General features: G+C 47.1%; 1 protein-coding gene across 5 annotated transcripts in view; it reads left to right on the plus strand.

The window, feature by feature from the left end:
- Positions 1-13879, plus strand: part of DLGAP2 (DLG associated protein 2) — a 704261-nt gene that overhangs the window by 568187 nt on the left and 122195 nt on the right. For all 5 annotated transcript variants that reach the window (XM_084758843.1, XM_084758842.1, XM_084758846.1 and 2 more), the window contains one exon: positions 8653-8718. In XM_084758843.1, the coding sequence (XP_084614969.1) occupies positions 8653-8718 (66 nt within the window). The remainder of the gene's footprint in view (positions 1-8652; positions 8719-13879) is intronic.

Here is a 13879-nt window from a genome sequence, read left to right on the forward strand (position 1 = left end):
ACTTTCTTCATCACTTGGAGCACTTTAGCATTCCATGCTAAAACCATGCTGTCACCTATTTAGCCGTTCTGCCTTAATTGGTCCTTTGAAAATCAAGACTTGCCAGTTTTTGTGACAACAAAACAAAACAAATTCTAAGCACCTCAAGTTACTCCAAAGTCTTACACACAAAATCCAGAGAGAGACAGGACTTGGATAGAACTTTGCACATCGCATACAATGACACCCACACGGGCTTGAGATCACACATGCCTGTCAAAGAGGAAGAGGCCACACCAGGGGAAATTAAGGTAGAATTTCAAGTGTAATGTACAAAGCTTTGTAAGTCCCTGCATGCCATATGTGAACCCCCCAACCCCCCTACCCCACCCCACCTCCTCTTCAGATCAGAATTTCATAGTGAGTTGCATAGTGAGTTTGAGGTGTGCCCGGGCTGCCAGAGAGGAAGGCAGGGAGGGAAGCAGAGAAAGAAGGAAGTCAGTATCTATAGTATTGTAAATGAAGCGTTTAAGAATTCAAGCATGTTCAACATTAACATTACCATTTTTATGTCAAAAGCTTGACATTTTCTTTTCAGAAAGCATGCTATGGGGTAGAGAGATAGCTTGGCTGTTAAAGGTTGAGGCTTACAACCCAGACTTCAAGAAATTGCGCTAAGTAATAAAGAAAACGGGCATGGGATGGCCTTTCTGTATAACATTGGTATTACTCTGGACTGGACTAGACTGGAGAGCTCAAGGCCTCTGCTCAGCTCCAGGTGGCTGCCACAGCACACTCAGCAGGGTGGTCTAGAGAAGGTGAAGTCTTCCCGGATGGATAGTGGCTGTCAGTTCTGAACACATCTCAGGGTTTCCTCTGTAACCATTAAAGGAGCCTCCCAGACCTTCCTCCAGCAAGCAGGCACAGCCCGCGATGGTGACGGGCTTGTCGGAGGTATTTATACTTATTGTGAAACTCATTCATGTTTCTCTGAAATGTGGTGTATCTGAGGTCTCATACATTGCCCAATAGCCTTCCTAGGACCTTATTCTGGCTAGATTTATGTCACCTTGACACAAGGTACAGTTGTTTGGAAAATGCTGCAATCAGATTGGCCTGTGGACAGACCTATGGTACATCTTTTTTCCCCCCATTAATTAATTTATTTAGTCACTTTACATGCTGAACACAGCCCTCTTCCCTCCTTTCCTCCCAGCCCCACTCTCATACCTCTCTCTATCCCCAATGCCCCCACTCTCTTCAGAGAAGGGAAACGACCCCCCATGGATACCACCCCCCTTTGGCACATCAAATATCAGCAGGCCTAGGTGCATCCTTTCTCACTGAGACCCGACAAGGCAGCCCTGCTAGGAGAAACAGATCCAAAGGCAGGCAACAGAGTCAGATACAGCCCCTGCTCCCATTGGTAGGGGACCCACATGATGACCAAGCTGAACATCTGCCACATATGTGTAGGGGCCTAGGTCCAGCCCATGCATGCTCTTTGGTTGGTGGTTCAATCTCTGTGAGCCTCCATGGGTTTAGGTTAGTTGACTCTGACAGTCTTTTTGTGGAGTTCTTGTCCCCTCTGGCTCCCTTAATCCTTCCCCCTCCCCATTCTCCCACAAGACTTCCCCAGCTCCACCTATTGTTTGGCTGTGGGTCTCTGCATCTGTTCCATCAGCTGCTGAATGAAGCCTCTCAGAAGACAGTTATGCTAGGCTCCTGTCTGCAAGCATAGCTTGCAGTATCATTAATACTGTCAGGTGTTGGCTCTCTCCCATGCGTTGAAACTCAAGTAGGGCCAGTCATTGGTTGGCCATTCCCTCAGTCTCTGCTCCATCTTTATCCCTGCACATCTTGTAGGCAGGACAACTTTTGGGTTGAAGGTTTTGTGGGTGGGTTGGTGTCCCCTGTCCCTCCACTGGGAATCCCACCTGGCTAGAGGAAGTGGCCACTTCAGGTTCACTATCTCCCCGTTAGAAATCTCAGCTAGGGTCACTCACATAGGATCCATGGAGCCTCCTCTGTCCCAGGTCTCTAGCTCTAGCAGATGTGCCCCTCCCACCGATTTCAGTTCTCTCTCCTAGCCCTCTCCCTCCACTGCTCACCCTACATCTGATCCCCACCCTCTCTCCTACTCAGTTCCCTCTCTCCATCTACTTCCAGTGTCTATTTTATGTCCCCTTCTGGGTGAGATTCAAGCATCCTCCCTTGAGCCCTCTTTGTCACTTGCTTCTTTGGGTCTGTGGATTGTAGTGTGGTTATCTTGTACTTTATGGCTAATATCCACTTATAAGTGATTATATACCATGTGTGCCTTTCTGGGTCTGGGTTACCTCACCCAGGATGATCTTTTCTAGTTCCATCCATTTGCCTGCTAATTTCATGGTGTCCTTGTTTTTAATCTCTGAGTAATACTACACTGTGTAAATGTACCACAGTTTCTTTATCCAATCTTTGGTTGAGGACATCTAGGTTGTTGCCAGTTTCTGGTTATTACAAATAAAGCTACTATGGGCATAATTGAGCAAGTGTCCTTGTGGTATGGTGCAGCAATCCATCTTCTTGATGAAGGACTGATATGGGAGAGCCCAGGTCACTGTGAATCATGCCACCCCTAGCCTAATCATCCCGGTGCTCTATGAAAGCAAGTTGAGCAAGCCATGAGGAGGAAGCCAGTACGTAGTGTGGCCTCTGCATCAGCTCCTGCCTCCGGGTTCCTGCCCCACTTGAGTTCCTGCCCTGGCTTCCCTTCATGATGGACTATGAGTAAGACACATAAGCTGAAATAAACCATTTCCTCCTCAAGATGATTTTGACCATGGTGTTTTATCACAGAAATAGAAACCCGGACTAAGATAGACCTGCTAATGTGAAAGGGGTTAGGTCCACCCCCTAACTCAGACAAGGAGCAAGTTCAGTTTCGGTACCCCTCACTCTAGTCTCTGAGACTGTCAGATGCCATTGTTTGGAACAACAGTGTTAAACAGTCGTACTTCCTGAGCTTGTGAAATGACCTTTGCTCTAGCTGTGAGCTGGTGTTTTCTGTGCAAGCCTGATGAGCATGTCTTCAAAACATCCTTGATATAAAACCCTATTAAAGACTGAGGTAGTGCAAAGGACTTAACACTTCATGTATTTAGAACTTGAATTTAAAACATGTTATATAAAATATAATTAATGTCACTTTTCAAGTGAATAGTGATCAAGTTTAACTGAAGACACATAATCTCTTCTTCAAGCTTTCAGACAGTTAAATAACAAAGTCTGCCTTTTTAACTTCAGCACTTTTTTTAATCTCTCTTTTTTTTTTTCAGTCCAGAGAAATTCAAAATTAGATGCGTATTGCTTTTAGTCGGAGCTTTTTCATAAGCCTGTTTGAAGGCATAGTCAGGTCATGGCTACCTGAACTAGACCCACCCTCAAAGCTTGGAAACAAGACTTGTGGGTTTGGAATGCTAATATCCAGCTGTCAGTGGCGGATGCCACCTGCTGTGAGAAAGAGCCTCTCCTTGTCATCTTCATCCAAGTGGAGTGGCCTCATCAGGGCCTTTGAGTTTTCCTCTTAGCCTGATTCAAGTGACATTGAACTACTGGCAAAGAGTCTGCAGACTTCAGGGCAGCTTCTGCTGAGACTCAATCTTCAGTCCAAAATAGAATGTGAGCCCTCTGTGTTGTCAAAAAAAATTAAAATGAAATGAAAGGCCCTGGTTACCGTGGCGGCGGCAGTGGCCGGCTGCAGACTTGCTGCGCAGCTGTGGCTACAGTGCAAGAGGAAGCCAGCATTATGCCTCATCAGTGTCATTGTACTAACCGAGCAGAAATGAAGCCTCCATTTAAGCAGCCACCAAGTGCTATCATTAGCAAATCGGCCAAAATGTAGGCTTGAGTGTGCTGCCTTTGGAGGAAACTTTTTAGAGAACACAGAGACCCTACAAAGTAAAGTTTGTTTGTGCCCTGAGATGGGAGAGTCAGTAAACTGAGCTTGGGGGCATTGATGAAAGCCCTGTAATGGCTGTGGCCCATGTGGCTGACCCAGAGCATGATGCCACTGCTGGCAGGGGCTTAAGGGTCACACAAAAGCACCCAGCCAGGAGCATCATGAACTTAGGCAAGGCCACAGGCCAACATGCCGGGATGCACATATGGTTCCAGTTCCCCAGCCTGCAAGGTTGCTTTCTCTTGTAGAGCTCCTCCTACTACACACCACACAAGAGATCCAAGGTAGAAGAAGTATATGTGAGGTAACCAAGGGCGGTGACACAGGTGTGGCTCATAGGGGCACGTCACACATGTCTGTTCGCATGGCTCACAGGTAGAATGCTGTTCTCAACCTCACCTTCTCATCTCCCACCCTGTAAGGAAATAGAAGGTAAGGTTCCTCAGAAAAGCCGGAACAGTGTCCTCAGCGTCCAGAGACCATGCCAGATGGAGGGCTGTAGTAGGCGGTACCAGTAAGGAAGGAATCAAGGTGCTGAGCACCTAACCTCTAGAAACAGAGAAGCCAGGAGCCTTCATCTGAGCCTGCCCTATCCCTCAGCTGCTGCACCCTCTCCTACCTTCTACCTAGACTGACTTATCACCTTTATCTGAGCTGACTCTGCCCTCTACCTGGGCATTATAACCCCTCCTCCTTGAGTTGACTCTACCCTCTGCTGTCCACAGAGGAGGTACAGTAACACCTTCAGCATCCTCCCCACAAACGCTTCGCACAGGAGCCATGCAGCCCACAGAGCTGTAATGCCATCTACGCTGCCTTCCCAGAGGTGCCAGGATGCAGGAGCTGTATTGTGCACTGCCTCCCTGAGACTCTGGCCCCATTCTTAGAAGTGATCTCCTGGGCCATCTGTCACCTGTCTACTCCCAACCATTCCTCTCATGTCTTCTGCCATTTCATCAGAAGATTCGTAATTCATGTCACCTCAGTCCTCAGATGCTGCTGTCCTGGTATTAGTGACAGCAACATGGGGCTCCGGCTGATGACAGACAAGAAGGCAAGGTGTAGGAGCAATGGCTGTGTGTCCACAGAGGATGCACTTAACCTCCTTGATCTGCACTGTTTCCACTAGAAACATCAGTGACACGACTGTGCTGTCCCAGTGTTCAAGGATGCTGCTCAAGCATGCACTGTCCTTTTCCACCTTAGCTACTGAAAAAAGTGTGAGTGGCTAGTCTTGCTGGACAGCTCTCGAGAGAGAGAAGCAAAAGCAAGCAGTGGTGTGCTTTTGTGGTAAGAGACTGTGCCTGTATCACCAGACTGAGCCTGTATCCTGTTAGACGCAGTCTTAAGTCATGTCGTGACTCCTCAGAAACCATGAGAACTTAGCAGAGCGGGAGAGCCTTTTCCTGTCACATCCAGGCAGCTTTGGGGCAATGAGAAAACACACCTGTATCATGTGTTCAAAGGAAGAAGAAAGTACATGACATGTTTGTTGAGCTTGTGCCACCAGTCTAGAGGGTGGCACAGGCTCTCTCCTGTCGTCTGAATGCTCTTGACATACCTTGTCCCCAGTTCCTTCCTGCTGGGGTGTCTGAGAGAAGCTTCTCACAGGGTTAGAAGGTAGAGCTTTGGAAGAGAGACTGTAACATGGAACTTTAGAAAGGTCTGCTCCCACACAGCAGACTCTGGTCACAGTCTTCCAAGCACATCCAGCATTATGTTCCCTTGTGAAAGAAAAAAATGAGTCATAAGGTAGACTGAGGCAGCAGTGTGAAAAGAAAAACCTGAGATGCAGGACAATGAGGAAAGGTGCTCATCAGATGCTCGCATGGATAAGTGGGTAGGTTTCAGAACTTTCAGTAGAGAACACTTTCCTAATTTGTGAAGAATGTGATGGACATTGAACGTGGTGTCAGATATTGGCACTATTAATTTATAGCACTGATTAATCTCACATGCAGTCTCACAGCACTCCCTGTCCAAGATCTATTGGCCTTGATCATACAAAGATGAAGGGTCTGGGTCAAGGAGGCTTGCAGTCACCTAGATGCAGAATGCCTGAGAGCCTGGCTAGTGGCACTGTTGCTCTACCCCAGCCACAGCCTGTTTCTTAGATCGTACAGCCCACCTTTTTTGTATTAAAGTTGAAATGAAGTGGAAGTGGTTTTCTTTAATAAGTATAAAGATAGGGACAGAGACAGAGAGAGACACTGACACAGAAAGAGACAGGGAGAGGGAAGGAATGGGGGGGGGGAGAGAAGGAGGAGAAGAGAGGAGAGGAGAGATCTACTGATAAGCCAGTGTTCACATGTCTTTAAGCCTACAAAGGGGCAGATATGGGATCCATAATATATTAGAGTGGTCCTTTAACTTGACAGTCCTTTGCATCCTTCGTGTGCTCATCATTCATCCCACCCCTCACCCATTTATTGCCGTCCACTGTACAGACTCTGGAACTGTGGGGAGGGAAAGGACAAGGACACTCAGCTGTCTCAGCAGTGGCCTTCAGTCTGAGTAGGACATTTACCTGCACAGATCAGGGACTTGGAATAGGAATGTCATAGAAATAAAACTTGGCCTGAAAAATCCAAAGCCTGGTTGGACAAGGAAGGGCCGTATCCTATCTATAACAGGTCAGCTTTGTCAGCTATGAGGTGACAAAGACTTTCTGTATGCTCACCTTCCTACGTGGTGCTTTTTACACCAGGGCCTTAGTTGACCAACATAATCTGGACAAGAGGGCCAAGGTGAAGTATACAGACAGTCACTCCTATGCCTAAAATTCAGATCATAAAAGTCATTTACCCACCATCCTTGGGGTGTTGTTCTCAAGGCGAAAGGCTGTTTTCCACCTTGAGCACTGTAAGCTGTGACACCAGCACAATGGTATGACCGGTAGGCAGCCTTGTTAGCCCTTCTGTGCGCTGTCTGCCCATTTTCTTGGCATTGTTTCTAGCTAATCATTAAAAAATGTAAGGTTCACTCGCATTCAGATCCTCTGTGTTAAAACTCCTTCTTTGTATATGCATGTGTGTTTAAAATGAGGGAAGGTATGAGACCGGAGAGTATGGGTCTGTTGCAGAGTTCCTTCTGGCTTGAGAGATAACACTGTATACCAGTTGTCTCCATGGCGACTGTGCTTGGTCAGAACTGCCTGTGGTGCTGGGTCTGGGCTCCTAGTCCTTAGTGTGATCTCAGACCTCAGCGTATCCCTAATAGGCATGCCTGTCTGCTAATAGGAAAACATGGTAAAGTGTATATAAAGTGCTATTGGCGAGCAGAAAGCCAACGCACTTAGATACTACAAAGCTGCAATAAACTATCTTAATGAAACCTGAATCTGAATCCAGTGGGTGCTTATTATATACCTGTATTTTCTCAGTGTCAAGGAGAGCCCATAATATGAAATGTAACTCCATCTTTATGCGAGGAGACTGTAGCTTGGTCCACAGCATCTTCCATGACTTAGCTGCCTCTTTCTTGCCCTAACTTCCTATGGTAGTGATGAGCTGGCTCAGAGATGGTGATAGTGGAGCATGTAGATGCAATTGTGATATATTTGTATGGATTCTGTTCATAATAGAGCATGATTAGGGGTGTTCAGTGCCAGAGGAGATGTGTACCCAGTCTTAGAGGCTCCCCACCAGTGTTGGACCTGCTCCCCTGAATGCACAAATACTGAGTCTGAAAATGCAATTGTATCTATGGATGTATATCAGAAGGTTACATGTTGGTGAATACATCCGTGTGTACATGCCATAATTGGGATACACACCCCATATGTATAGACACACACTATCTATTTATATATATAATATATACATATATCTTTATATTATATTATATTATATATATGGAATATGGTGCAGAAGAGCCTCAGTCTGAGATGTATCTCCATGAGTGCACCTGAGCAGTGCACATTTCCAACCACATGGCAGTGCAGGGCAGCCATCCCAGGCACTGAATGTGGCACATGTGGATGCACTGCAGCTTCTGAATCCAGACCCTGAAGTGCTGTGCAGAAGTGCAGGTGGGGTGAAGACACCCAGTGCAGATCCACGGGGGCTGATCAGATAAGAACAAGTATCCATTCACCTTCCCACCCCGTATCCCATATAAGCAGGGAAGAGAGTTGAAATGACACTGATGTCATGACCATGTGGTGATCTGTGCTAAGGCAGCAGAGTCTCTGCTCCAGCAGCCAGAGAACGCAACTAAAGCAAGTGTGGGGACCTGAGCTGGCCTCTCACAAAAGGAGAAATTGAGGCCCAAGTAAACCCCACCCAGAATAAACTTACAGCAAGTGTTAAAGTAACCACTGCAGAACTTGAACATGGAAAAATGGGGTGCGAATACAACTGTAATCTCTGAGCTGGGTTTTCTCTTTGGAGTGACTTAGACTCCTTAAGCCTTAACTGGTCCAGCGAAGCCAGGCCAGCAACCGTCAAGACAGCTGAGTACATCCAAAGTTATCCAGGGAAGCTAAGATGTGTTTGCAAAACCTGTCTCTGCAGGAACCTCAAAGAGGAATGAGGCACACACACATGGGATCTTGGGGCTGTTAAAGAAGTGACAATTACTCTGAGGTTGTCAGTACAAAACACGAAGGTCTGAGCAGTGCAATGAGAAGAAGAAGAAACGTGTCTGTGTGTCTGTCTGGCGTCAGCCATGGCTAACGACTGCAGCTTCACCAGAACAATAGTAAGCATGTCTTCCCTTCTGTCTTACAGAGGAAGAAGGAGGAGACTTGGTCCAGCCGGGCCTCAGCTTCCCGGGTCCTGCAGAAGAGGACATAGGTAAGTGGCTGGCAGGGGTGGGGATGCAATGACTGCTCAGAGTCCCACCCACTTTGTGAAACCCATCCCTGGGAAACTCACTGAACTTGCCAAGCACGTCTGGCCTGAGTGACCATCAGTGAGAAGAAGTAAGAACCCGTTCTGGTGGTTTTACAAAATAGTAAACAGCTTGTGATTCCCTTCGAGAAAAGGGCTTCCTGGACCCTCTCGTGTTGATGGGTTAAAGACATAAGAATGTGGGGGCATGTGTAGAAAAACCTCCTCCGCTGACCCTTGGCTGGAACCCGCCCTCATGTTCTCAAAGGAAGCCAACAGCTCCACCCTTCCCTGGAAGCAGCTGAGGCTTTTGGGCCAGCACGGTGCAGGCAGAGGCACATGCTGCTTCATCAGGAGCTCTGTCCCTGTCCTGTCCCTGTCCCGTCCCTGTCCCTGTCTCTGTCTGTCTCTCTGTATCTCTATGTCTTTCTCTGTGTCTCTGTCTCTGTCTCTCTGTCTCTGTGTGTCTCTGTCTCTCTCCCCCTCTCCCTCCCCCTCCCTCTCCCCCTCTCCCTCCCTCTCCCTTACCCCCTCCCCCTCTTCCCTTCCCCCCATCTTCCCCTCCCCCCTCTCTCTCAGGGAACAAAAAGAGAAACTGCTGCCCCCCATCTCCCCACAGGCTCACATCAGCCTCATGTGGAAATATCATTTGATGTCACTCCAGACACAAGGGGCTGGTGACACTTTGGGTGGTCCATCAGTCTACAGGGAGTTATCCTTATACTCATCAGGACAACCACCACTGTCAGAGATGCAGAGAGCTGAGTAAATTCAGCATCAAGCATCAGTTAGACAAAAACCCGCATGGCTCTGAGCCCTGTTCTCCTTCATGCTCTCCTTACAAACCCACAGGGTCAGGGGTTCCCCGAATGACTCCAAGCCCCAGATCTGCTATAATACACAGATACATCATGGAGTTCACCCCAGCTTGTTTGTTTGAGTGAGTTTTATACTACAGGCTGCCCTCAAATACGCAGCAGCCCTCCTACCCAAGCCCCAGGGTGGTGGGATTTACAGAGTTGAGACTCCACACCCAATCTAGGCAAATCGCTCAGTGGGGATTTTTCTTAGTTTTCTTCAGACGGCGACAAGTGAGGACCCTGGTGGTTCTCCGATAGGCATAACGTAACAGCGGATACTCAAGGAGGCCTCTTTGCATGAACTGTGGCTTACTTTAAAGAAAGCTATGTTCCCTCCACGTTCCAAAACAGCCTGCTTTTCAATTTACACCTATAGAATGGGGCACACAAGTCTGCGACGGCACGGGAACTCGAGTGTCGGAGGTCTCCAGAACTGCCCGGATGCAGCATCAGATGCCCACAGTTGTTCTCACTGGGACCGGAAGTGGCAGTTGTGGCAGCAATTCCCCTTACTCCCCGAGACAAACAAAACATGTGGGAATTTCCCCCCTGAGGGCCAGTTTTCTAGGCAGTGGGAGCTTGTGACTTGGTGCATTGGTCTCCAGGGTCAGGTGTGGATGCATAATATCAGTACAGGAACCTAGCTAGGGTGTGGATCTCGGGAAAGCCAGGAGCCAGTGCTTGCCTTGCCTGAGGAGGGCTGGCTTATCCTAGAGTCATAGAGATTGATGCTGAGGGCTGAAGCTGGGGTTGTGGTCACTCTGAGCGTGTTGCACGTGTCGGGCTGCACTTCATGATGTCAAAGATGGGACAGGATTAACTGCTCTTCCTGTTGCCATTGTAGAGTTTACTGCATGACACACCCGCAGTGTGCAACTGCCACCCGAGTGTCTATAATAGAGTTTATCACGCATCCCAAACTAAAACCATGTGTCCATTCAGCAGCCCCATGACTCACCACCCTATTCTATTTTCCTATGGATTAGCCTACACTGAGAACTTGAATGCGTGGAAACATACTGTGTTGTCTTCAGCGAGTGTCTGCGCTTCTGCATTGTGTTCTAAGCTCCCACAATAACCCACTGAGCTCTAAACACTCAATGGATTCTATAGCCCAAATTTACTAAAGTCTATCACAATCCTCCTTAAAACACAGCCATGTTTATTATAGCAATATTCCACAAATGTAGAACCAATTTCTACTGTAGTTAGGGTTCTAACACCATGATCAAAAGCAACTCGGGGAGGAAAGGGTTGATTTGGCTTACACTTCCACAACATAGCCCACCATAGAAGGATTGCCAGGAGAAGTTAAGGAAGGAACCTAGTGGCCTGGCTTATGAGATTTCAGAAAGAAGTTTGAGAGGCCCTTAAATCCTCTACTGGGGCTTTTATTTATTTATTTATTTTTATTTTTATTTTTATTTTTATTTTTGGATTAAGAATATGTGGTTCTGGTCATTTGGAGCTGAAGAATTGGCCATGATTAACAAGAGTTCAAAATCATTAAAGTGAAACCTTTTATGGTTTTCTGGGACAATTGAAACTGGTCAGTAGGGGCTAAGGAGTCAGCTGTGATTAAGTAAATATGAGCATCATTGAGGTGAAATCTTCTGGGAAATGTTTCCTTGGTGTCAGCACATGAAAGCTGTGGTCCAAGGGCGCCCAAGAATATACCACGTGCTGGCAGCCCAACTCAGTAATGTCAAGAGTTTCCCAGGCACTGCTGGTTTTGAAGGCATAAGAGGGTGATGGAGAACAGGTGAGGCTTGGCACTCGTGGTGAGAGACTCCTCCTGGGGAAGGTACAGTCTAAGTTGCAGGAGAAGCCCCAAGACTGAAGTGGTCATGAAGCGACATTGGGCCCCGGCACCACGTGTCATGGTCAGCGTGCCTGAAGAGAGGTCAGGGGAGGGTGAGAGTGAAAGTGGATCCAGTTGCAGTCGAGACCCCAGCATTTGGAGAGTTCAGTACCGTGTGATGACTGCCAAGGACAACAGCCAGGCATGGAGTGGAGCCGGCCTGAGCCTAGGGGACAAGCTGTGTGTGGTGTGGTTTTACAGAACTAGAGAAGTGGGCCCAGGCCCTCTGGAGCCCCGAGGATCCTGGGTAGATCCCAGGTCTCTGAGCTCTTCACACTGTGGACTTTGCTTTTGCTTTGATTTGATTGCACCTCTGTACTCATTCTTCCCTCTTAGAATAAGAAGTTATTTAACTCGTTTTCTATTTTTCAGGAGCCCACGGTTGAGAGACTTTGTAGAGATATATTTTCGAGGTGTTTGAATTTTGGGAGACTATGGAATTTTTAAAAGTTGGGATGTGTTTTACATTGTAATAGTAATATAAAATATTAGAGAGATATCAGAAAGGAAAAGCTGTGGTTTAATAAGTGATATATTTGTGTGTCAGGTTGTCAGTGGGTCATTTGTGCTGGTTTGTGTTGTTTTGTTTTGATGGGGGGATTTTTTTGTCAACTTGACACAATCTACAGTTACTCAGGGAGAGACCCCTTAACAAAGAAAATGCCTTCATCTGACTGACTGTAAGCAAGTCTGTAGTGGATTTTCTTGATTGATGATTAATGATACATGATTAATGTGGAAGGGCCCAGCTCACTGTGAGAAGTGTCACCCATAGGCAGGTGGCCCTCAGTTGTCTAAGAAAGTGAGCTAAGCCAGCCATGAAGAGAGCAAGCCAGAAAGCAGTCTTCCTCCATGGCTTCTGCTTCTGTTGCTGCCTGTGGTTTCCTGTTTCGGGTTCCTGCCCTGACTTCTTCTTTCCATGTTGGAACATGATGCAGGAGTGTAAGCCAAACCATCACCCTCACAAGGTGCCTTTGGTCACGGTCTTCTCCCATAACAGTAGAAACCTGACTAAGTCATCACGGCTGTGAAACTCTGAGACTGGCACCTTGCTGCTTCTGACGGGCAGTGCCTGGGGCTTGGTATCCCTAGAGACCCCTACTTGCCTTTTTTTCTGAAGGAAACCCTGCATTTGTTTTCATGTTACTTGTTATTTTCCTTGCTTTCTAGAAACTGGAAAATAGACACTGTAGACACTAGAGCATGTGATGTGATTATCAATATACATTTAGTGAATAATGTTTAACCAAAACCACTAACCTGTCACCTCACATACTTGTATGTTTTCTGTGATGAGGAAATTAAGAGCTAATCTTACAGTGCATTGCTACATAGTCAAGATGGTGTAGTATCTTCCACCGGCTCTCCCTACTCTCTCCCAGTCCCTGGTGGCCATGTTCTGCCCTCAATTCTCCAAGACCAACATTTAAAGGTTCCACATTTGTGTGAGGTCGTGAGGTACTTGTTCTCTGCCTGGTTTAGTTCATTTCATAGGATCCTCTGGGCTATTCTATGTTGCCCCCAATGGCAGGAATCCTCTTTGTCAAGGCTGAATGGTATTCCACTGTGGATATGCACTGCTTTTTATCCGTTCTCTCATCTATCAATCTGTAGTAGGCTGTTTCTATTTCTTGGCTATCGGGAACAGTGTCTGAAGTGTTGTTGTCACTTATACACCAACGTTTCCTCCTTTGTGCTGGGTCAGCACAACGTTTCCTCCTTTGTGCTGGGTCAGCTATCCCATGTGGTGATAATATGCATGCAAGGGTGTTGAGAGACCTGCCATGACATGTTCCAGGCAAGAAAACTCTAATGAACTTTTTAAAAAAATCCTAAGTTATTCTTACGTGTTATGTTAGTAAAGGGTGTTTTCTACAAACCATATTCTGCACCCTTGTCTGGGTAAGTGTATCTTCCATTTGAGAGCATCCATTGAGAGCACCCTCTGGTGCTCATGTATGCCATAGGATCCTGTGATGAGAGCTGCAGGGCTCAGGAAGATACAGGTCTTTACAGCATTTATCTCTGGTATTGGTAACTGGGATACATGGGACTCATTCACAAAGGCCACAATGAAGGAGGAGACTTGCTCTTCCCAGAAAAATCCATCTCTAGGGAAGGTGCTCTTTGATGGTTAATCTGCTTGACTAGGTCTGGGATCCCTGAATAGACACGTGTCAGTGCGTGACTCTGAGGACATTTCCAGAGACTACAACTGAGTAAAAAGACTCACCTGAATGTGGCGTCACTGTCCCATGCTGAATAGGATAAAAAGGAAGGAAGGAAAAGAGTGTGAGCTGGGCACCAGAGTTCATCTCTCTGCTTGCTGACTGAAGCGTCCCTGTGACCAGCTGCCTTACATTCTTGCTGCAGTGCCTTCCCCACCATGGTGGATTGTGCCTTC

This window comes from Acomys minous (assembly GCF_964271855.1).
Source record: "Acomys minous genome assembly, chromosome: 15".
In the NCBI taxonomy this organism is placed as follows: Eukaryota; Metazoa; Chordata; class Mammalia; order Rodentia; family Muridae; genus Acomys; species Acomys minous.